Genomic DNA, 24,741 nt, shown 5'->3' with positions numbered 1-24,741 from the left:
TTCTAGGGCAGCCAAAAGTGAGGCTTTGCACAGAAAGCAAAGGAGGGGGAGGGTATAGCTCAAGTGGTAGAGTGCATGCTTAGCATGCACAAGGTCCTGGGTTCAATCGCCAGTCCCTCCTCCAAATATAAATAAAGAAAGAAATCTAACTATCTCCCCCTCATATAAATAAATAAATAAAAAGGAGAGCAGACAGAAAAGGATCAACAATTCAGAGATGAAAAACTAATCACACAAAGGAAAAAATACATATATATATGCTTTTGCCCTCCAGTAAAGGCAGCAGGCATAAACAGTGAACGTGAAAATAAGCTAGAGCATCAGTCAGCTGGGATGGAAGATTTGCCGAAAGCAGAGGTTCAGCCTCGCCTGCATCAGGGTCACCCGATGAGCCAGATCTGCTGAACCCCCGACCCCGCATTGTTTCTGATTCAGCAGGTCTGGGTGGGGCCTGAGAACCTGCCTTTCTCCCGGGGCGCAGACGAGCTTGCTGCCGGTGTTCTGGCGCCACGCTTCAAGAACCACTCGCCCGAAGGCTTTCAGAAGCTGGGCTAAGTGGCCGGGGCTGATGTTCAGGCAGAGGGAATCAGAAGGGCCACAAGAGCGCGGGGTGGAGAAGATGATCCAAGAGGTGGAAGCGGCCTGACTTTAACACAGCCTACCTCTCTGCGGACCCAGCTACGGGCCAGCGCACACAGGGCGGTTGTACACAGGGGTGGGGCGGGATGGGGTCGCAGGGAGGCCCGCATCGCTCGGGTCGTCAGCCGCGGTGGCCAGGCGCCCCCTGCCGACCGGCCCTGAGAAGTGGCAGTCGGGACCGCACGCCCGAGCGCGGCCAAGGTGGGCGGGGCTAGCCTGGGCCCGCCTCCGGAAGTCGCTGGGAGAGCGAGCCGCGGGGACGTAATCCCTGCCCCCGAAGTGGGCGTGGCCCAGGGCCTTGATTGGTCAGCACCACCCGTGCGCGGTGACGTTGGACCCGGACCGGAAGTTTCGAGAGGAGCGCGGGAGCTGCAAAGTGAAGGTCGTCTCCGTCCCGGAAAGGCCTTGTGCGGACCGCTCTGCCGCCGGTGGTCTTTGGGCGAACTTCCCGCGAGTGTCTGGGCCTCGCCGCCTGCCAGCCCAGAGTGTCTCGCAGCGTGCCGCCGGCCCAGGTGAGCATCTGGCGTGTGAGTGTGTGCGCGCGCGTTTGGGGAGGCGATGACCCTGTGCTCATGGCCCCGGGAGAGGAAAGGAGCGGGAGGAAGGTGCTCTTGGTGTCCCTGAGACTCCGGGGACACGCCCTCGGCCCCATCACCGCCTTTCCTAAGCACTTCAGGTCACTGACCAGCCTGCTGTTGGTGGGCCGTGTGGCTCCAGGGATCATAGATTGGTTCTCCCAGCAATTTTGAGTGCCTGCTGTGAGTTAGGCCCCGTGCTCAGCGCAGGGGCTGCACAGGTCCTTGTGTCCCCAGAACGTAGAGGTGCCAGGATTCATGTTAGAACTGAACTGAGCGCAGTCCCCGAGGAACGGACTTCTTCCTGGAAGGCGAACAAAGAATTACTGCACGGTGTGATAGATGCTCAATTCAGGGTGTACATGGAAACGTTTATAACGTTTATAACGTTCCCGCTTTGGGAAACTGATCCCTGACCTAAGATTTTGAAGGAAGAGGCAAGGAATTACAAAACCAAAGTCTGAAGTCTCTAGCCACTGCCAATAAGCCTCATTGTAAACCTGTCCATTTTCCAGGTACTTACTTGCCTATTCTTGCATGTAAATGGAAGACACGTTGCAGAGTATGGGTTCTTTTATTTATTAGGTTCCTGGTTTCAGAGATGATGACAGAGGAACTGGATGTCTCGGGACAGGACTCTGACGGGGGCAGTGAGGAGGTGGTCCTGACGCCTGCAGAGCTCATTGACAGGCTGGAGCAGGTGAGCCGCCCAAATAGAATCCCCTTGCTTAGAGGGTAGCCTTTTTATTTGGTTCAGCTGTGCAAATGTTATAACTCAGAAAATGAGGACATGGAATTCAAGGCTTATTTCAGAAGAGGGGTGACATGTAACACACCAGAGGCTCCAAGGATGATGGGGTCTGTCCCCGAAGGCTCTGCTTGGCAGTGAGTGAGCAGGAGTTCTACCTGGGGCCCAGTGCTCTCCTGCAGTGATGCCCTGAGTGCAGCCAACCACCCAGGCAGCTGCTGCAGCTGGACTCAGACTCTTGGGCTGTGTAGCATGGCCTCAGGGTGGCCTAACAGGGTCTTGAAGAGGGCCACTGATGAAACCAGTTCCTGGAGCACATGTAGGGTGCTCTTGAATGCCTGTAAAGACCGTATTACTATACTACTGACAATGCAGAGTTTCTTGTTTCAGTGATTATATCAGTTTGCTATGGCTGCATAACAAGTACCACAGACTGGGTGACTTAACAGAAATTTGTTTTTTCAATTCGGGAGCCTAGCAGTCTGCGATGGGGTCGAGGTGTTGACATGGTTGGTTCCTCCTGAGGCCTCTCTCCTGGGCTTGTTGAGAGCCCTCTTCTGTGTCCTCCCATGGCCTTTCCTCTGTGGGTGTCTGTGTCCTGTTCTCTTTCCTAATGACTGCATTTTAACCTGCTTACCTCTTTAAAGACCGTGTCTCTGAATACAGTCACTTCCTGAGGTGCTAGGAGTTAGCACTTTAACATAAGAATTGGGAGGTGGAGTGGGACACAGTTTCACCCGCAACAGTGATAAACATTTAAATGTTTGATCAGGAACCAGGTATAGTCATTTCAAGCATAGAACCTGATTATTTAAAAAACAAATCAAAAACTGTGGATTTTAAACACAAGTTTCTCAAAATTTGCAAAAGGTGGCATTTGAACATGTTGTACATTTGCACTTTTCCCCTAATGTAATATGTTTTATTACTACGATTTCATAATTTCATAATTTATTGAGTTATAGTCATCTTACAATGTGGTGTCAAATTCCAGTGTAGAGCACAATTTTTCAGTTATACATGAACATACATATATTCATTGTCACATTTTTTTTCACTGTGAGCTACCACAAGATCTTGTATATATTTCCCTGTGCTATACAGTATAATCTTGTTTATCTATTCTACATTTTGAAATCCCAGTCTGTCCCTTCCCACCCCCCACACGATTTCATAATGTAAATGAGAATCCTGCCCCCACTGCATCTCTTCCTTTTTACCCAATATACCTGCCGTACAAATGGAATCATTTTCTTTGAGTGCCCTGTCCTAAGAAGGTCGAGAAGCATCATGCAGAAATACAAATGAATGTAGTGAAACTGAATAGAGTATTAAACACTAAATTCAGGCTGGTGATTACCTCTGAAGAGGGAGGGGTACATGGGGACTTATAAAATCATGAGAATATTCTTTAATGAAGTTATGTGCACCCCAGTGTTTATATCACTGTTCTTCATGTTAATATGTACTTCATAAATTTTTTTACCTATTCAGTATTTTAATATATTTTTAATCTTTAATCTTGAAGCTGTCTACTTTTTTTTTTTTTTTTGCAGGGGGGGTAATTAGGTTTATTTATTTATTTAAATAGGGGGAGTGGGGATTGAACCCAGGACCTCGTGCATGCTAAGCACACGCTCTCACCACTGAGCTATACCTCCCCTCCCCCCCGTTCAATATTTAATTAAATCAGTTGAAAAGAAAAACTCCTGCTCTATAAATTCTCTGACAGTCTGGTCTTCTCTCATTCATTATGCTACTTGAAAATACAGCTTGTCTTTCTGAGTAATTTTATGTATCTGCAACACTATTCTGGAAGCTCTGGCACCTGAAAAAAAAATTTTTTTTGTAATAGTAGCAACATCCGGTGTTTAATGATGTGTCTGGATGGTGGTGATCGGAGAAGCAGAGACTCAGGGATGTCAGAATGAACAAACTGAGCCTGCTTGGCACGTAATTCTGAGCTGTGCGGAAACTAGGTTTCCTGTAATTGAAGCATAAGTATGGTTTCCCCAGTCACCCGTGGACGTTTCATTTCTCTGCACCTTGGTGACTCCTGAAACGCACCAAGCATCAGCCTGAGTCATCAATTAGGGGTTTAACTTCTTGTTCCAAAACTGTTTAACAGGTGAATCTCCATTTCTTTCATAATCTTTTATGCTGTTAGGCAGTTCGTAAATAACTTATCTGTGTTTTCTCATCAGGATAAGGATAACTATATCCAGTTTTTCTCAGATATTCTAATGATGAATGAAAACATATTGGTTAAGTGTTCTGAGCTCCGGGAAGGAAGGGAGGGGAGATTTGTGCCAGCTCACTTCATCTCAGGCGAGAGGGGCGCTAGTGCCCCCTGGTGGACGGTAGCAGGTGATGGAGTGGAAATGTGTTGCTGCCGCCTGGAGGGAGGTTCTGTGTGGACACCAGGTGGGGTTGCTCTCAGCAGTACTTTGGGGACATTTTTGAAGTGAATGGGGATTTCTTTTTTTTCGTAATGTTGGTTTTCTTGACACGTGTAAGGTTGTGAACACAGCCTTCCCACTAAAAGAAATTAAAAAGCCATCATTAACCATAACTTGTCCTCAGAGCATCTTCCGTATTCCCACCCGATAGGCAGACGGTGTTGTTGGCCTGCAGTAGCTATTGATTTCAGGGCTGTGTCCTGACTCGCAGGGCTGTTTCCTTCCGCGGTAGTGACAGTCTTGTTTTTCTCTTGGCGTCGCTTTTAGGCCTGGATGAATGAAAAGTTTGCCCCTGAGCTGCTGGAAACCAAGTCTGAAATCGTCGAGTGTGTCATAGAACAGCTGGATCACATGGTAAGTGGCGCCTGTCTCCGGGCTCAAAGGGGGGACCCTTCGAGGTGTGTCAGCGTGGTCAGAGGTTGTGGTCTGATAGCAAGTCTGTTGTTGGGCCCAGTCTAGTTTTTGTTTGTTTTTGTTTTTAGTTGAAGTACCATCAGTTACAGTGTGTCAATTTCTGGTATACAGCAGTGTCCCAATCATGCATATACATACATATATTCATTTTCATGTATTTTTTTAATGTTGAATTAGTTATCTACATTTACAAAGCATGAGAGCTCCTATGAGTATGTGGATCTCAGCTTCTAAAAACCTGCCCTCCCCTTTCCCACATTTGTAAGCCACAACAGCTGATCAGAGCAGGGTAGGGGCTTCCTTCAATGTGCTGCCCTGTCCCCCTCCCCTGACGGCCCACCTTTCTCTTATACCTGACTCGCCTGTCCCTGGAGCTTTCAAGTGTGTGGCCCTGCGCTTGGATGCTCTGGGTTTCAGTCTCTTGACAGCCTCAGAATACCTTTAAAACATTGGTATTTTAGTTTCTCAACTCGTGTTTTAACACTGTTTTTACCACCCTCTAGACATTTATTTCTTCTGTCTGCTGTGTTCGCTCCTTTCACAGGTTAGAGTTCTTCTGGGCCCTTCTGACCGGCCAGATTCAGATTCTATTCAAATGGTCATTTTTGAAAAGGAAAGAAGACTGTTTGAACTTGATGTGATGAGACTGTAGCCGTGTATGACGACTTGTGTAATTAAGAAACTGAAAGAAAATGAGGACTCTTACGTGATGAGTTTCTTTGTCCTCCTTTGACCTAAGTGTAGCTTTGGAGTCCTCGACATTGCCAGTGATGATGGCCACTTGCAGGTAGAACAAAAAGATCCTTGGTCTTTGTCCTGTTTTTCAACAAACTTCTTTTTCTGTTGGTAGGAAGAAAATCTCAGGCGAGCCAAGAAAGGGGACCTGAAGGTCAGTATCCATCAGATGGAGATGGAGAGGATCCGCTACGTCCTCAGCAGTTACTTGCGGTGTCGGCTCATGAAGGTTTGACTTGAGGTGGGGGGGGGTCCCACAGTCTGTCCTGCAGACTGAGCATCTTGGGGAGAAGTTGGGGGCAGTCTGGGGCCTGAAGATGCTGCTGAGGCCCCACATCAGGGTAGCCAAGGTGTGAGAGGGCCGGAGATTGTTTTGGAGAAGCATAGATGGCGTGGGTCCACCTCCGGGGACGGTTTTCAGTCTGCTGTGCACAGTGGTGCTTGGGGTAGAGTCATTTGCATTGGTTGAATAGGGAACCTGGTTTTAAAAGCTGTTTTGCAGAGTGGAGGGGACAGCTCAGTGGTAGAGCATGTGCTTAGCTTGCATGAGGTCCTGGGTTCAATCCCCAGTACTGCTATTAAAAAAAAAAATGAAATGAAATTAATGACCGCTCACACACACACAAAAAGCCTTAAAAAATTTAAGGTTCAATTTAAAAAACTTGAAAAAAACTGTTTCGTGTCCATCACACAGTCACTGTTTTCACCCTGGAAAGTTCTTACTTCCCTGACATTTCTTCTCATTTTGTTCCACTTGTCCTCTTAGTTAGCACAGAACAAATACAGTTGATTCTCGAACAGCATGGGTTTGAACCACACGGGTCCACTGACATGTGGATTTTTTTCAATAAATATGTGCAACAGTACATCAGGATGCAAGGATGGTTCAATCTGCGGAGACGGAACCTTGGATATGGAGAGCTGGCAGTAAAGTTATCCCTGGAATTTTGACTGTTGGGGGGGTTGGTGTCCCCAGCACTGAATTGTTCAAGGGTCAGCTCTACACTCTTCCCCGTGAGAGCGCTTCAGATACCTGAAGACAGCTCACTGCCACCTGCAGTGGGCCAGGATCTCCTAGTTGTGGTCTGGTCACTCTTGTGAAAATCAGGATGATCACCTCCCTTCTCCTGGATGTTAAACTGACAGTAATGCCACCCAGCATCACAAAGACAGACAGACGTGCACCCAACAGACACATCACACCGGGTTTATTTCGCACTCAGCAGGAACTCTAACCCTTCCTGAAGTTTTTAAGTTCATCCTGTCACTATCCTGTATTTGTGTGGGTTGGTTTTTGACCTCTAAGAGTAGGGCCTGAGACATACCCGCTTAGACCTCCTATTAAATTGGGCCGTTTCCCTGGTCTCTGGATCCTGATGTTGTCACCTCATAGGTTAGTTATCTCAGCGGGTTTGGTGGGTGTGTGGTCAGAGGTCTTATCTGGTCTGTTAGTAGGACTGGACCAGCAGCCGATGTCCCCCCTTCCCTGCAGGTCAGCATGTGCCCGGGAACCGGTGTTCTTTGTTCCCTCCTTGATGAGTTTCCCCATCTGTACGGTCACCCAGCCCCCAGGCTGCAGTTTGTCCACAAAGACGTCGTAAAGGTGTTGTCCCTTGTTTTGAAAAAATTGGGTCACCTGGTACGCCTCTCCCCACCCTCAACTACCAGGCCGCTCAGGAGAGTTTTGGTGGTTGGGTAAATCCTCTTCATAGTCACCACTTACTTTCCTTTGAGTTCACAGACGGTCTCTTCCAGTATTTATTCCCATATAATGCCACGTGCAACGTGGCAGGCACTGATCCAAGTTTGAAGATTCCCCGCCTTCTTTGTAGTTTTGAAAATGAGGAAACGTGCCTACCTCTAACCTTTCACACCTCTCCTAAATTCAGTAACTGGAGATCCTGAGGTTGCATTTGTTTTTAGTACAGACTGATAGAGCAGTGCCATATAGTTAGAGCAGGAGAGAATGCTTCGCCCACTGAAATGCCTCACAGATGGGGATGTAACTTATTCTGGAACTCAAGCCCTTGCTGCCTATCCATGGATGAGGGCTCCTTTACCTTGGCCTCCAGCTGGCTGCTCCCCTCCGTCTTCTCATCCCTGCTGGCAGAGAGCACTTCCCCCATGGAGATGATCCTGACCCACGGACTCCATACAGCAGGCCACCCTTTTGGGTTCCCAACCACGCACCTTTTAGCTTATTTGTTGGTGTTTTTTTTTTTCTGATCATTCTCAGCATGTTTCCCAAGCCTCCTCACAGGCTCTGTCTTTGCTGGTTATAATCTGGTAACTGAGCATCCCTCTTATATATCCTGTATGTGTCTTTCCAGCCTTGGGTATGTTTCATCTCACAGAAGAGCACCTTGTACAGTTACATAAAAACGTGGAGTGATACCCCGCCTCTTCCCTTAAATACCACTTCCAGTTGTATCTCCAGAGTTTGTTTCGCGGAAGCCTCTCACCCTTTTTAAAACTGCCTTCCTTTTCAGAGCTCTTGTCTTTCCTCCAAATTCTTGGAAACCTGCCTTCTTGAAGTCTAGAGTGTAGGTCTTAGGGTTAGAAAGAGTCTCCACTGCGAAGACTCACCATTTTTAGTCACTTTCTAGATAAACCTCGACCTATGTCAGAAAACCGGCGTGGGTGACGCTTGAATCAGATAAGACCTTTGGGGACACACTCATCAAGTTTGCTGATGGCCTAGAGTTGACCAATGTTTTCTCTCCCCACAGATAGAGAAGTTTTTCCCTCACATCCTTGAGAAAGAGAAGACACGCGGTGAGGGGGAGCCTTCCAGCCTCTCCCCAGAAGAGTTTGCCTTTGCCAAAGAGTAAGTGTAGGACCCGTGTTTATCCCCGGGCTCGTGAGCCTGAGCCTGGTGGGTGCGTCCCCGAGGCCCATCACAGAGCCATGGTCGTCAGTCTGACAGTCCTGCTGGCTCCTTCCGGTTGCGTTGTTGTCTCAGGGGTTTGAATCTGTGTGTTCCAGGTACATGACCAACACAGAGACCTACCTAAAGAACGTTGCCCTAAAGCACATGCCTCCTAATTTGCAGAAGGTGGACCTCTTGAAGGCCGGTAAGCAGGACGTTCTCTTTCCAGACATCCCGAGGGGCCCGGGTCACAGCCCACGTGTCCTCAGGTGCCTGAGAGCAGCGTCCCCATCTCCACTCTTCTCTCTCAAACCTGGGAAGCTAAGTACACAGATAAGCAGAAAAGCAGAAGAGGAAAAGTTCTGGGTTAAAAACAAAAAGTCGTTAAAAGCAGGTACAGGGGTCGTTTTGGAGTTCCTTGTTCTTCAAATTGGGGTGACTTCTGGTGGCCGCCCCTGTTAAGCGTCAGCTCGATTGTGTGTTCAGCTGTCCCTGCCGTGCTGGGCTCTTCTGAGCGAGGAAGGTACCGAGGTCTCTGCTCCCCAGGGGCGGGCCATCTCCCCTCACAGATCCAGCCGGGCCAGACCTGTCTGCTCCTTGACGGGAGGCCTGGAGACCCTCAGTGACTCCCCTTACCTCTGGGAAGGGCTCCTGACCTTCGGGTGTGAGCAGTTGTCCGGCTGTGGGACAGGTTGCAGGACTGAGTGTGGGAGGAGGTGGGGAGGGAAGCGCCCCCCACTTCAGTTCCCTCAAAGGTCTGCTGAGCCGAGGGACTGGAATCTGGGCGGTCATGCCAACCTCGCATCAGCCAGCGGGGGCCCCTGGCATGTGGGCTCAAGTCCACCTCAGTCTCTCCCAGCTCGCCATGTCCACGCAGGGCCGAGTCCACTGTGTTCACAAGCTGAGTCCAGGGCAGCTGCGCCCTGGGAGTCCCTCTCCCACCCAGCCTGTGTGGGACTGTGAGCCCTGTGGCGGTTGGAGGGGCTCACAGGACCGGCAGGCCGTGGTTCACCTGATGCCTGGGTCTGTCCAGGCTGCTATGACTAAGTACCACCACCGGGGGCGCTAAAACAGCGGACGCGTCCTCTCACAGAGGGGAGGCTGGAAGTCTGGTCAGGATGCTGACAGGGTCAGTTTCCTCCGAGGCCTCTCCCCTTGGCTGGAGATGGCCGCCCCCCTGGTGTCTTTCCCTCTTCTTACAAGGACACCAGTCAGACTGGATTGAGACCTCACCCTTGCAGCTTCATCTTAACTAAATTGTCTCTTTAGAGGCACCATCTCCAAATTCATCCCCATTCTGAAGTCCTGGGTGGCTAGGGCTTCAGTGTATGAACTTGGGAGGACACAACACCAGGAGCAAGCCAGACCCGTGTGGGACTTGTGGGGCCCTGAACTGGCCGTTTTGGTGAACCTGCCCACGTGCAGTGCAGCCACTTCTGTCTGCACTTAGGAGGAGAGAAGTGGGGCAAGGACCCCGTCCCTAATCACTGCCCCACACTGTGGATCGTACCCGCTTGATTAAAGCAGCCAAGCACTACTGGTGGGCGTGCATCGGGTCCCTGGGCTGGGTCTGAGCCACTGCCCCAGAGCTGAGCTGGATGCTGGCCGACACCTCCTTATGGTCACGTGCCGCTTGCCCTGGGTCCCCTCCAGGGACTAGACCAGGCTCCTAGGACTGGAGCTGTCAAGGGGAGGGGGTGTGGAGGGGCAGCTTGTCCTCGAGAGATTGGAGCCTTGCTTACTTAGCCTGATGTCCTAGTGCCCCTCAGGCCCCTGGAGCACATAGACCCCGACCACTGGGTGGGGGCGGATGCACTGTAACCTAAGTGGGGCCCGCTGGCCATGGTCAAGTTGGAGGCCCTTCGGCAGGCCCAGATCCCTGGAGCTGCCCGAGAACCCCCCTCAGACTGTCAGAGCTAGTTATCCCACAGGTGAGGGGACCGAGAGCAGTCCTACACTTGAGCTGGGCTCAGAACTGAGTGGTCCAGGAGGTCCTCTGGCCCCTGGAGGTGATGGGTCCTCCAGGTACAAGTGAATAAAGGGCCGGAGGAGCGATGGTAGCATCTTCACCTGTAATCAACCAGTGAGGGACGCTGACAGCTCAGAGCCTGTATTCTTTAGTCCGACATCAAGACCGTCACCGCCTGACCCAGTCCTCCTAATGTCCTCTCCTCTCAGTCCCCTGTGTAGAAATGCTTCCTCACCGATTTACACACTGTCCTCCTGAAACGTGGGGCATATTTCTCCCGTGGCCCGGCTCTTACCTCCCAGGCTCTGTGCGCTTGAAGTCCTCATCACTTGTCGAATGTGTCAAACCGTGGTGGGAAGGACGCTGTTTCCAGAAGGAGCCAGATCTCTCCTCAGACCCCTCCCTGCAAGACACTTTTATATCAGGGGTCCCTCTCTGCTGGAGACAGCTAATCACAGCAGCTTTTCCGTGTGGATCTTGTTAGCTGAGCGCTTTCTGATCGCATTACTGTTTGTCTGGCAGTTCCCAAACCAGATCTGGATTCATACGTGTTTTTGAGAGTGAAAGAGCGACAGGAGAACTTACTGGTGGAACCAGAAACAGACGAGCAGAGGTGAGTGGCTTCCGCATCGTGGACGTGGAGGGTGGGAAATGCCCCTCCTGCAGGGGTGGCGGCCGAGCCCTGCCGGCACCTTGTCCTCTTCTGCAGGGACTACGTGATCGACCTGGAGGAGGGCTCACAGCACCTGATCCGATACAAGACCATCGCACCCCTGGTTGCTTCTGGAGCAGTACAGCTGATTTAAAACCGGAAGCAACTAACCCCCAACCAAGACATGGAACCTCGGAGAACGTATCTGGAAACCCCCACCCCATCACTCTGCCCAAGGATGGCAGACTTTTCTCAGCAGTGCGGTGGATCACTGGGGCGTCAAGAGGGGCTCAGGGGAGACCCCTCACTTGGCACTGATTCTCTGCCTTTTAGCCAGAATTGGCAGATGGGGCCATCGCTCTGTTGATTCTGCAATGGGGCAAGTACATGGAAATTTCCTGTGTGCGCCGTCTCACTAAAGAAGGAAACAGAGGCAGAGGTCATTCGTGAAAAGCCATCCCCACCTGCGATCAGGGGCCTGTTCTCGACCTGACCCAGCAGTGGCGGGAGAGTGCACTTAACCTTCCCGGGAGAAAGAATGAAATGGATTACAACGTGGTGGCTGTCTTCTGTGATGTCACTCAGTTGTGTCAACTAGCCTTCTGGAACCTCTGCTGTTGGACTTACAGCCAAGGAGCTTAGGTTTCAGGTCCATGGCGGAAGGAGCCTGCAGGAGTTCCCAGCACGCGGTCTAACGCAGCGCGTCCTCCCCGCGGGGAGACCCTGTGGCCTCACTGAGTGCCCCAGTCCGGCAGCCTCCCAGCCAGCCCCGGGCCATAGGCCATCTGCCATCCCCGGCGGGATCCCAGCTCTCCTATACCTTGATCTCAGCGGCAGCTTTTCCTTTGTCGGCTCTCACTTCCTCAAGGAAATGGACGGAATGAATGGAAGTGAGCAGAGAGTGTCGCGGGGACACCCGAAGGAGGAGCGTGCGGACAGCATGAACCGTCTTTCCTTTTAAACACGGTGAAGAGCGCCCGCCTTCCCACCCCTCTTGCTCGGTGACGAGGCGGCAGGTCTTCATTCCGTGGTGTGGGCTGTCAGAGGATCAGTGTGATACTGCTGTTGTGTCCAGGAGAAATCACGAAGTGAAGGCAAGGCAGGTTTTATTCATTAATAAAAGCTTTTCTGCTTCACATAGTGCTTGATTTTCTTTTCCAGAGTGTTTTTACCCCCATCAGCCATTCATTAAACAAATGTGTACTGAGCACACTGTGCCCAGCACAGCCCAAGGCCCTGGGGCTCCCACCCAGAAGGAGAGAGTCACTCTGCTCAGATGTGGTAAGTGCCTTGCAGAGAATTAGAACAGGGTGACTCTCCAGAGTGACTAGATGGGTGGGCTGAGAGGGTCTCACTGGTGTCCGGGAATCTCACTGAATTAGGCTGAGAGCTGAATAACAAGAAAGGAGGGGATGCACAGCTCAAAACAAAGGGCTTTCCTGGTAAAAAAAAAAAAAAAAAAAACAGCTGGTGCAAAGGCCCTGGGGCAGAAAACAGTTCTGCCTGCGCTCAGTGTGGCTAGAAGTCAGCAGGCACCATGGAAAACCGTGCAGGGTGAGGTCTGAGATCACCTAACCGCTTTGTCGGCAAGGACCCCACGAGTCCTCGCAGCATCCTGAGAAGCAGGCAGGCTGGAAGTAGGTAACAGGTGGGAAACAGCGGGCGTTTAATGATAAGTCTGAACCCAAGGAGTCCTCTTGGTCACACGTGTGCTCCTCTCTCACCCTTGCCTCCACTGTGGTGCGGAGCAGCCGGGCGAGGGCTGGGCTGTTACTCTAGCATCTAGAACAGTGCTTCCCAAGTCTTAATCTGCACTCCAATTGCCTTGTTAAGATGCAGGCTCCAATTCTGGATATCTGGGGTGGGGCCCAGGATTCTACATTTCTGAGGAACCCCTCTGCCATCTTCCCAGAATCCTCTAGGAATTGATTTTTCAAATGTATCTAATCAAAGAGCTCTGAAAATACTCTCATCTTGTCAAAAAAAAAAAACCCCACAGTTTTTAAAAAGCAAAATCAATATTCTTTACTTATTTAACAGACTTGATTTCAAGTAACTCAGCCATTTCAGAAAAATTGAATATCCCTTCCATGAACAGAAAAACAACTGAGGGTATGTACTATAGATAATGAAGGCAGTAATTTAAAAAATCTAACGTTTATCATTTATTTACTATGAATCAAACTCTTCTATGCTTTAAACAGATAAACCTGTAATTCTTTACAACAACCCTATGCAAGAAAATACTTCAGATTTTTGGGATGAGCAAAAGAGAAGACCGGATATCCTTTCAGTGGGGTCTTTGATCCTTGAGGTGTACGCCCATGTCTTTGAATAGGCTACTTTACAACTCTGTAGAGGTAAAAGCTACTTTACAGAAGACTGAGAATAATGCAAATATTTCCTAACTGTTGCTATGCAGGTGATTTCTATTCATGGAAATGCAAATGAGTTTTGTAGAGAATTAAGCCACATCCTCATCTGAACTGGTTTTTTGGTTTTTTTTTTTTAACATTTTTTATTGATTTATAATCATTTTACAATGTTGTGTCAAATTCCAGTGTTCAGCACAATTTTTCAGTCATTCATGGACATATACACACTCATTGTCACATTTTTTTCTCTGTGAATTATCATAACATTTTGTGTATATTTCCCTGTGCTATACAGTGTAATCTTGTTTATCTATTCTACAATTTTGAAATCCCAGTCTATCCCTTCCCACCCTCCACCCCCCCGGCAACCACAAGTCTGTATTCTCTGTCTGTGAGTCTATTTCTGTCCTGTATTTACGCTTTGTTTTTGTTTGTTTTTGTTTTTGTTTTTTAGAGTCCACATATGAGCGATCTCATATGGTATTTTTCTTTCTCTTTCTGGCTTACTTCACTTAGAATGACATTCTCCAGGAGCATCCATGTTGCTGCAAATGGCATTATGTTGTCGGTTTTTATGGCTGAGTAGTATTCCATTGTATAAATATACCACATTTTCTTTATCCAGTCACCTGTTGATGGACATTTAGGCTGTTTCCATGTTTTGGCTATTGTAAATAGTGCTGCTATGAACATTGGGGTGCAGGTGTCATCCTGAAGTAGATTTCCTTCTGGATACAAGCCCAGGAGTGGGATTCCTGGGTCATATGGTAAGTCTATTCCTAGTCTTTTGAGGAATCTCCACACTGTTTTCCATAGTGGCTGCACATCTGAACTGGTTTTAACATTTCCCCGGTTACTATTTAATGGGAGCATTAAAGTGTAAGTTAAATAAAATCTTTGGCACATGTTCATTTTGTATCTGTCTGAGAGTCAACACTTCCTACTGCTAAATAATTTTTTTTTAATTTTTGTGTATCTGTAAGGTAGGTAAGGTTGATATCCCCATTTTACAGATGAGAAGACAGATTAATCCACTGAAGGCCACACAGCTACAAGGTTGAGGAGATGGATTCAAACCCCTGTGAGCCCAGAACTGCAATGCCTCTTCCTTACCTTGTACTGTCTCCACAAACGGAAAGAAGGGGGAGGGTAGAGCTCAGTGGTAATGCGCATGCGTAGCAAGAGCAAGGTCCTGGTTCAATCCCCAGTCCCTCCGTATAAATAAACAAACGTAATTACCTTCCCTCCCCAAGACAAAACAAAAAAGGAAAGACGATCCAAAAACATTCCGAGCAATGATAGCTTCACGGGAGTAAATTCAAGTCTTTGAAAAAGGCTCCTTTTGGGGGAATAACCACCACCATTGAAGTTACTTTAGAGGAGGTGGCATTTTTGTTCACGTGGAAGTATTTTTCCTGCTCTAAGCAGATCAAGTTCTGCATGCCACAGTGCCTACAAATTCTCCCGGCTTGTTAAAACGAGGAAAAGCACTCAATATCAATTCAGCACACAATTACCTTATCTCCACTTCTCTTCCAGTTCTGTTTGGCTCTACTAGAGTAAAGACAAAAGTAAATGACTGCTTCTGCCCCCGAGGAATTTACAATGAATCCTAAGAAGACTTCCTAAGTAAATCTGAAAATAGGAGATGGTTTGGCTCAGGAAAAAGTGTCTTAAATTCCAGGATTAAAAAGATGGAAAGGAAATGATTTTCTTGGGTTCAGAGCTTTGTATACGAGAGAATGTTTGAAGCCTCTTAAGCGGGTTAGTGCTTGGGACCCAAAGTTGTTCCCAACTCAAACGTAAATTTTTAAAAACTTCTGTTATCTCCAAACCTGCAAGTTTCCTCAATTTTAACCATTTCGTTGCCTCTCTTCAAAAACTTCAATGGTTACTCATTGTCTACAGAAAAGGAAGAGGGTAAAGGAGATTAATACATGGACAGCAGACTAATTTCTCTCCACAAATTACCTTATTTAATCCTCGTAACAACCCTATAAGGTAAGCACCAGTCTCACCACCTTATCCCAGCTTCCTGATTATACTGGCCTTTCATTTTCCCTAAATGGTTTCTAATCTTCTTTTTATACATCGTTTTATTATCGTATCTTTATTAAAATCCCAGCAATATTCTTTGGGAAATTTAAATAAGCTTTAGATAATTTCATGTTAGTAACACTGGTGCCAACAAGATAATTGGGCATGGTTGTAATCTAATTTCCAGAACAGGTCATGAAAAATAACATAGTGAACAATGGCAGGTGCCACCTTTGACTTCATTTGTTAACAAGTGTCCACTTGGCTTCGTTGGCAGGCTGCCCTCAACCTCCAGACAAGTGGGTTGGCCTTCAGTCTGAGTAAGACTGTGGTCCACCTCCTTCATTTTGACAACAGGTCATCAACCTTGCCATCTCCTGGAATCTAAAGCTTTCTGATCCCCAGTCAACCATCACAGGTCTGCTCTTTAGTGAGCTCAGTCACGAACAGCATGTCAACAGTTTAATAAGCAAAATGAAACAGATGCCAAGGGCAGTATCATCAGTCTGTTCCTCTTAGTTCCCCAAGTTTTATTTCTGTATCAAACTTGATCCCAGAAAGCACCTTCCCTGGGCTAGTGTATGAGTTCCTTGCTTTTAGCAAAGAAACAGCCAAGTAAATAACGTCTTCCTGTCTCCCCAAAATTACAATGGAAGACATTGATGACATTTCCTATTTTCTTTTCTGTTTGTTTGTTTTTGCTTTGCTTTGTTTTAAGGGGAGAGGTAATTAGGTTTCTTTATTTATTTTAAGTGGCAGGACTGGGGATTGAGCCCAGGACCTCGTGCATGCTAAGCATGCGCTCTACCACTGAGCTATACCCTCTCCCCTCTCATTATTTCCTTAAAAGGATCCACATGAATAAATTTTTCTCAGAATTCAGTGCAAGTAAAAGTTTGCCTCTTCAAACTTCTATGATACATTTTATCATTTTATGAGTCCTGTCCCTTCCTCCTTCTCAGCCTTCCCACCAGGGGGGCTCAGAGTCAATTACTGTATTCACTGTCTCACCGCAGATTTCACCCCAGCTTCCTGCAACATGGCCCTGGATCTTAAACAGTCTCTGATCTCCTTTTTTATACCTACAATTTTTCTATTTTATTTTGTCTCGATTTTAAAAACTCCCCCAATTTGGGGGAGAATTAAGTAAAGAATAAATAATAGGAGAAACTTGGGCATGTATGAGTCACCTGGAGTTCATGGTTTTTAAGACCCATATGAGGAAGAGCCATTTCACAGAACACAAATTCCTAAGCGAGGCGCAGAAGCAAAAGTGGTAATAAAGCAAGAGCTGCAGTGACCTGTCACTCTAGAACTCTAAAAAGAGGGAATCGGTCAGGTAAATGATGCAGTAAAACCGGTAGCTGTCAAGTGTAACTCCACTTAATTGGTACGTGAACAGAGAGGGTCAGACACTGGCATGTAACCTGCTGGTGACCTGTGGGTTCAGAGGAAGGATGCTCCTGAACTTGAAACAGCATGGAGTCTACTGCGGGAGATCAACCAGAACACAGGTCACAGAATAATGTGCTTTTATAAAAGTAGGAATGAGCACGGAGTGTCATAGAAGAGCCTGGGACGGACTCCAAAGATGAAGAAATCACAACAGCTTCCCAGAAAGGGTGGTGTCTGAGCCAGGACTTGAAACACTAGAGGAGTCAGCCAGGCCAAGGAGGGGAGAGGCGATGGCTATTTTGAGTAGAAATGCCATGTGCAAGGGCACCAGCATCCGGGTACTCCAGGGAGCTGGGCAGAGCAACAGCGTGGGATAAGAGTGGGGGCGGAGCCGGAGAACAGCCCCACATCTCACAGGGTCTCATAGGAGGCTTACAAGACACATATGACGTGTAAGTCTCACTGGAGTCTGACTTCCTGTGCTAAAAATTTGGATTTTGCACTAATATGTTTGGAGGCCTCTGAAGGACTTTCAGCTAAGATCTGATATGATCAGATTTACATTTTAGAAATCTGAGTTGAGAGGGGAGGATATAGCTCAGTGGTAGAGTGTGCACTTAGCATGCACAAGGTCCCGAGTTCAATCCCAGGACCTCCATTAAAAATGAATAAACCTAATTACCCACCCGCAAAATAAATTAAAGAAATGAAAAAAAAATTCTTTAGAAAGAGAGAAAGAGAGAAATTTGACTTGCATTAGGAAAAATCCCTCTGGTGACTGGGATCAGCTTTCACATTGAAGACAATTTAAATATTGGATGAATGATAAAAAGCATTTTTCTAAAGACATCACATTGTGAATCAGCTAGTGAGGAATTATTGCACAAGATCTAGGAAAAAACAGTAGGACGGGTGAGTCCTTCGTTGCTCTGGCTCAGTGACAGTGATGGAACAGCAGCTCTTCCAACAGCCAAATGCAGGGACCCTGAATCTGGGGTTCATAGACGGGTCAACCCAGCAGTCAGTGAATGTGGTTAAGAAAAAAACAACATCTTTCTTTTTACCCTAGCCACACAGAATTTCTCATATCCCCAAATTACGCAAATAACTTCCTATAATTCTTGTAATTTATAGTTTTAAAAATTAAATTCTTCAGTTATTTTTGGTGTGAGGGAGGGGTCTACCTTTGTCTTCCTCCAGATACATAGCCCGCTGTGCCAATATCATTTATTAACCTAAGAGCTACGAGTACCTAATTTAAAACTATACAACTGGCTTACTATAAAATTTGGCCAAAGGTTGGAGTATGCATTTCATTGAGGAAAAAAATGGAAATGGCCAGGAAAGATGTGAAAAAAATACTACATACCATTTTTGTTTAAAAATATAACCCAAGCAATCATAAGATACTGTTTTTCACCCACTATATTGGCAAATAGTTAAAGGTTGATCTTTTTTTAGTGATGATGAAGGTATGGAAAAAGGGCAATTCTTAAAGGTTATTGGTGAAATTATAAATTTATACAGCCTTTCTGGAAGCAAGTATAGAATCCGTACTTTCAGAGTTTTAAATGTATACCTTTGAAATAACAGCCCTCATTGTAAATATCGGTCATGGAGAAATTCTCACATGTGTACACGAATGTATGTGTACATGAATGTTGGTTGAACTACTAGCCAAAAAAATTGAGAACCCCTTAAATGTCTGTAGTAGAGTATGGTGAACCCGTGTGATGGAATCCCATGCACCAAGGTGAAAAATGGGCTACAGTATACTAACATGAAAAGATACCCACTACATACTAAGTGGAAACTGCACATTGCCTATGTATATTCTGAGGCCATTTTTATAAGAATAAAATCTCCAAACCATTTTATAATTAATTACCTGCTTGCTGTTTTTTTCCCCAATAAACTTTGATTGAAGTAAAACATACAGACAGAAAATTACACAAGGAACACATCTGAGTTACCACCAGGTCAAGAAATGAATTAGGGGGGAAGGGATAGCTCAGTGGTAGAGTAAATGCATGCCTATCATGCATGAGGTCTTGGGTTCAATCCCCAGTCCCTCTACTAAAATAAATTAAATAAATAAACAAATAAATAAACAAACCTAATTACCTCCCCCACCAAAACAAAACAAACAAAATAAGAAATTAGAAAAAAAGAAATGAATTATTATTTTGGAGTCCAGAGCACAAGAGAAAGGTCCAGGCTACAGACAGTGACTTGAGAGTTAGCATAGGAAAGTAAGTGAATAATTGTCAAAATTGGGCAAGGACATCCATGGAAAAGGTACCAAGTGAAAAACACGAGGGCTGAGGACTTGAGGTACGTGAAGGTTTAAGGGTTAAAGTGAGTATACTGGGTCTCCAAAGGAGACTGAGAAGGGTGCCCAAGGTGAGAACCTGAGGAAAGCTGTCTGACCCCTGTGACAATCTGATCCTGTCCAGTACAGGCTCAAAGCGCACGAGTGCCATCCAGGTACCCAGGTGGGCTTCCTTATGTATGTACTTTGTATCCTATGATGCTGCGGCTCCAGCCACAACTGACCTGAGCATCGCCCAGGGATCTGTGCCACCTCTCCGCGTAGGTCAAGGAGTCCCACACCCAATGGCCCTCAGAGGTCGGAAGATGGGTAGCTTGCAGTAGCATAAGGAAAAGCGGAAAGCTGACTCCGCCACAGGAGCCGAGGAGCGTGCAGCGGGAACCCTGGGGAAACGTCTCAGTCCTCGAAGACTATTTCACAGCTGAAAGGGGCTCAGGCTCGCTCATCGCCCCTACGGCGGGTCAGGGCAGGGCAGGAGTGCGGCCGCCTGGGACAGAGTGTCACTCTTCTTGTCGTATTCTTTCCCTTTTCCCAGCCAGGTGTTTGAGGCATGAAAGGCCTTTCTGACTGGCTGCCTCCCTCCCGGGGCCAGGGCCTCAGTGCGGCTGGCCCACCCGGGGCATATAACTAGCTCCTGCTGGGGAATCTGGATTCAGATGAGAGGAGCGACATCTCCGCCACCGCTGCTGCCCGCACGCGAGCGGGGTAAGCCTCCTGCCGCCAGGAACTGACGGCTCCCCGACTGCCCACGCTCTGCCTCTTCCTGGCTGGGCGTCTTTGCATCCAGTTTCATCCCACACCTGTGGGCCGGGGGCCCAGGGGGAGAGAGGTGCAGTGATGGAGCGAGGGGAAGGGGGCAGGCGGGCTGCAGTTGAGAATGCCTGGCCCTTCTGCCCTGCCGTCAGAACTCCCTTATCCTTTTGTCAAAGGCCCTGGTGCTGCCAATATCGCCCGCGCGCCGCTCCATGCACCTGCGCCTCAGCCCCAGCGCATCGCAACCCCCGCCCGCCGGCCACGTGGAGCTGCAGCTCCTGCCATCCTTCTGCTCCTGCCTGGCGCCACCTCCCAAGCCCCAGAGACCTAGGAAGCAGGTGGTGTTTGCAGACATGAAGGGGCTGTCGCTGACGTCGGTGCATAGGTTTGAAGATGCTGTGGGCGGAGACCCTGAGCAGGACTCATGCTGTGGGTCCAGCTGCGCCTGCCCTACACCACCCTCGGCTCCAGGCTGCCCCGCCCCAGGTAGAACTCGGGGGTCCCCGGAGGCGCCTGCAGACCCCGCGTGGGCCCGGAGCAGTAAGCGCGGCCCAGGGCCTCCTGCGAGGGGAGGTGCCGGTGCACGCACTGAGTTTCCAGAAGGCGGTGCAGCTGCACATCCCCCTGGATGCCTGGGGCTCCCTCCTTGAAGCGCCACTTGTCCCACCACGGATACTGGCGAAACCTAGAGCTTCGCCCTCCTCGCGATGTCGTGGCGAGGTCCCCGGGGCCGGCTGGCACCATCCAGTACTGCTTCTCTTAGAGGGTCCTCAGCAGCTTGCCAGGGACAATACTCAAGGGCAAAACTACTGCTTGGCGCCCAGTTTACGGTCCTGCTCATCAGAATGAAACTGAACTTTGCGAGGACCCACAGAAAGGGAGCGCCCTCGGGGGCACTTTTTCTGCACAGACAAACCTGGAATCCTTTGCCCAGGATGTGCGCCTGCCCTCTCCCCACTGGAGCCCATCTCAGAATCTTTCGGCTCCTGCATCGCAGTGGGAAGACTGGATTGATGCAACTCCCAGCTCTTCAGAAAGCCTTGAATGCCTTGCATTCTTATCTCGCAAGGGCAGCTCACTTCCTGACCAAAGGGATGTGGTTTCCTTTAGGAAGATGCTGCCACGGGCGCCAACCACCCTCTACGGGGAAGACTTTGGAGCATGGAAACAGAAGAAAGGAAACAAAGCTTTTATACGTAATTATTTTAAAGACCTGGCTGAGAGTGTCTGTAAGTATGGAGTGGGTGGGTGGGTGGGTGTGACAAGGGTCCTTGATATTGAAGGGAGGAGGGATTCCGAGCAGAAATGGGCTATTTTACTTCCCTCTCCATTTGGAAAGGGCTTGCTTCCTGGTAACTTGGAATCGTCTTGCTGCTTCGACTTTTGCCAAGTGAAATGTTTGTGAAAGCCTTTTCGAGTTGTAAACACTTGACCCTTCCCCTCATCAGCAGTTAAGAGTCTGGGAAAACTTAGTGTACCTTAAAAGAGGTGTACTTAAACAAAAATGAATGGTTGAGTACATTTTTTTTTTTTTTACTGTAATTTTCCAAGACCCAGAAGTCTGACCTTTGCTCCTACGGCCACCCCCACTTTCCCTATTGTATCTATCACCCAGATTGAGCCTGCTTTTTGAACTGTTGCCTCTGTAAAATAAAGAATGCTCCCCACCATCCAGTTCTACAAAAATCAAGTCATTAGCCACTGTTATTCACTGACCTCCAACACACCCTGCAAGGAATTTGTTAGCCAGGAGTGAGACCCTTAAATTAGCCTGCAGGCTAGAAAGAATTCACAACTGAAGCAGAGGGCTAGAGTGAAAACTGCTTTTATTTTTCAAAAGAGGAAAAGGAAGGAAAGTGCTCTATCAGGGAGAAAGAAGGAAAAGTGCTTGAGAGGGGAAAAGATGCTCCAGCCAGGAGCCATCAGCTTAGATGACCAGTAGGGACAGCTCCGGCCCCGGGCTGGGCCACGTGGGCTTTTATGAGAGGCTTCTGCCATCATGTCCTCCTTCCAGGTGCGATGGAGCCAATCAGTCCCTGTTCGAGTTTTGCAGTCCTTGCATGGGCTTTTCTGGTTGTTGTCATGGCAACTGTCAACTGTCATGGCTCTGGTGGGCATGTCACTTAGCATGCTAATACATTACTATAAGCATATAATGAGGCTCAAGATCCACTGGAAGTCAAATTCTCCATCATCTTGGACTCTGTTGGTTCTAACCAGTTCTTATTTCTTCTCTGTAGCTGCCTATTGAGACTTAGATAAGGGTAATTGGTTTCCAGTCGAAGGCGGGGCAGGGGTATGTTCCTGGGGGCAAAAGCCTTGGAAACAAAAAGAAAAGTTGATTTTAATCAGAATGCCTGCAATCTGGTGGACACAGCACTGCCCCTACCCCCAAACCATCTCCAAAGAGTCTATTCAGCCATGAACATTTTGAAGAGAAATGAGGGAGTAATCTCAGTTAATCGTTGAGATAGGTGGTCAGAGTCTGCAGTCCCCAGTGCCTGTAGGCTTGTCTTAATTGCTGGAGCCTGCTTTTCTATGACCCAGGGAAGCCTGGGAGACGAGGCAAGGGTTGGGGGTGGGGGCCCAGAGGGTCCTGCTCCCTTTCAAATTCAGGGTGAAGATCAGGATGAGGCACTCTGTGCTCTGGGAAAACAGGCAAAATGAGCCCCTAGATAGTTAGAAATATTTGGGGAGAAATTTTTTATGAACCTGGATTCTTGCATCTTCCCATAGTTAGAAAAACACTAAAATCATTAACTGAGATACCTGTTCCTCATGACTAGCCGCATTAAGTACTAGTTCATGATTTTATTGACTATATAAATAATTTGTCCAGTTTCTGGTAGTTACATCATGTAGCTTTTACTTACTCAATGAACGTTGATTGAACAACTGCTGTGTGCCAGACATTGTATTAACTATTAGGGACAGAAAGATGAATTTTCAAAATTCACAGTCCAATCGGGGAAGCCAGACATATAAATAATAAATGAAAAATAAATGTTAGAAGTCCCTGCAGAGTGTTAGGGACACATGGAGAATGAGCCCTAGGGAGAAATCAGAGAAGACTTCCTGTTGGAGTTGACCCTTGGTGCGAATCCCTAAAGGATGAGCCAATGATTTCCCAGAAATTGCTCTGTGCTGCACTTAAGTGGCCTTATTTATGCATGTGATTTCCACTAGACTTTCTGAATTATTATTAAATCAATTGACGCTCCCCTCTCTTTCCTTGAGAGTCTCAGGAAGGCAGCTGTTGGTTTAATGGAGGTGCTGATGGCAGGTGGATGCGAATTTTAGAAAATGGAGAGCTGGGGTGAAGCGTAGTTTCCCACATTCATCCAAGAGGATGCTCTGCTCAGCCAGTGTTTTTTTCAGCTGCTTGGCAGGTTGAATTCTGTATAAATTGAAGTTGAGGTGTGTCAAATTGCCAGGGCCTTTAGAGCCAAACATTCCCTTTTTTCTTTCTTTCTTTTTTTTTTTTTTTTAACTTTCTAGTCAACAAACAACGTATTGATGCTGATTTGGTTTCCCAAGTAGATTTCCTATGGCTATGGGTGAGAATTGACCCATGGATTCTACTACCTCAGTTACATTGTTCTATTATTCCAGTTAATTTGGCATTTTCAATTATCCACCTACATTAATAAATAATCCTTACCTCGTTATCCGTGTCTTCTGTATGTTCAATAATTTCAGATCAGTCCCCAGAACCAGGTCATCCCGCTGTGAACTGGCAAAACTGAGTCTGTGTATTTCCAAACTGAGGACCACGGTGTGGATATAAACTGGAAAACCTGTCTTCATTTTGCTCTTAACTGCTAAGTCTCTACTTAAGTCCCAGTGTTCTTATATTAATCTGACCCAACATTTATATCATCCATATTCTGACAACTTTCAAACTTATATTACTAGCCTGGACCTCTCCTCCTAACTCCAGACCATCAGAGTAGAGCATCTCAAATGGCAGTTCCCCCCCAAATTAAAAATAGAATTACCACACAAACCAGCAATCCCATTTTGGGGTGTATAATCAAAAGAATTGAAAGCAGGATCTCAGATATTTGTATGTTCACGTCACAGCAGTGTTATTCACAACAGCCAAAAGGTGGAAGCAACTCAAATGTCCATCTTGTGGATGAATGGGGTAAGAAAATGTGGTCTATACAGACCACGGACTATTATTCAGCTCTGAAAAGGAAGGAAATTCTGGATGAAGCTGGAGGACATTATGCTGAATGAAGACATATATAGTATGATTTCACTTGTCTGAGGTATAAGAATGAGGAATTGATACAGGAAAGTGGGGTGCAAGAGGATGGCTGTGCCCCAGGTCTCAGGCGAATCCCTGGGATGTGTCCCGCCAAGTGAGAGTCCTGGGCTTTGCCCAGGAAAGTAGTCAAGAGTGAGCCATAGTTGAGTAAAAGTAGATTTATTCTGAGAGGTCCATACTCCACACACAGAGTGCTGGCTGACTCAGAAGGCCAGAGAGGCCACAAGGTATGGGGTGGATACACACTCCATAGACAGAGTGCGGTCACCTCGGAGTGCGCTGTTGCTAGTTTCTATGGGTGGTGACTTCATATGCTGACAAGTGGGAGGATTATTCCAACTGCTTTGGGGAAAGGGCTGGGAGTCCCAGGAACTGGGCCACCATCCACTTTTTGACCTTTTTTGGTCAGCCTTGGAACTGCTGTGGCACCTGTGGGAGTGCCATTTAGCAGCTATTGTATTACAACGAGCACATAAGGAAGCTCAAGGTCTACTGGGAGTCAAATCTCCCGCCCTC

General features: G+C 47.6%; 1 protein-coding gene and 1 non-coding gene across 2 annotated transcripts; both read left to right on the top strand.

The window, feature by feature from the left end:
* Positions 1 to 997: 997 nt before the first annotated feature.
* GINS4 (GINS complex subunit 4) lies at positions 998 to 12,196 on the top strand. The gene is made up of 8 exons (XM_010976931.3): positions 998 to 1,151; positions 1,800 to 1,914; positions 4,689 to 4,775; positions 5,686 to 5,799; positions 8,300 to 8,397; positions 8,556 to 8,644; positions 10,931 to 11,021; positions 11,118 to 12,196. The coding sequence occupies exons 2-8, from the start codon at positions 1,816 to 1,818 to the stop codon at positions 11,212 to 11,214; spliced, it is 675 nt and encodes a 224-aa protein (XP_010975233.1). The 5' UTR covers positions 998 to 1,151; positions 1,800 to 1,815; the 3' UTR covers positions 11,215 to 12,196.
* A 6,670-nt stretch (positions 12,197 to 18,866) lies between these two features.
* TRNAD-AUC (transfer RNA aspartic acid (anticodon AUC)) lies at positions 18,867 to 18,943 on the top strand. Its single transcript has one exon. It is a non-coding gene; the product is annotated as a tRNA-Asp (tRNA).
* The last annotated feature ends 5,798 nt before the right edge of the window (positions 18,944 to 24,741 follow it).

Source organism: Camelus dromedarius, chromosome 22 (genome assembly GCF_036321535.1).
Source record: "Camelus dromedarius isolate mCamDro1 chromosome 22, mCamDro1.pat, whole genome shotgun sequence".
Lineage (NCBI taxonomy): Eukaryota > Metazoa > Chordata > Mammalia > Artiodactyla > Camelidae > Camelus > Camelus dromedarius.
This window is presented reverse-complemented; position numbering and strand designations above follow the sequence as displayed.

What these genes read in the sequence shown, in the direction of transcription:
- GINS4 (XM_010976931.3), top strand. Translation starts at nt 1,816, where the DNA reads ATGATGACAGAGGAACTGGATGTCTCGGGACAGGACTCTGACGGGGGC. An exon ending in TCATTGACAGGCTGGAGCAG is followed by an intron (nt 1,915 to 4,688) that starts GTGAGCCGCCCA and finishes CGTCGCTTTTAG; the next exon opens with GCCTGGATGAATGAAAAGTT. An exon ending in TAGAACAGCTGGATCACATG is followed by an intron (nt 4,776 to 5,685) that starts GTAAGTGGCGCC and finishes TTCTGTTGGTAG; the next exon opens with GAAGAAAATCTCAGGCGAGC.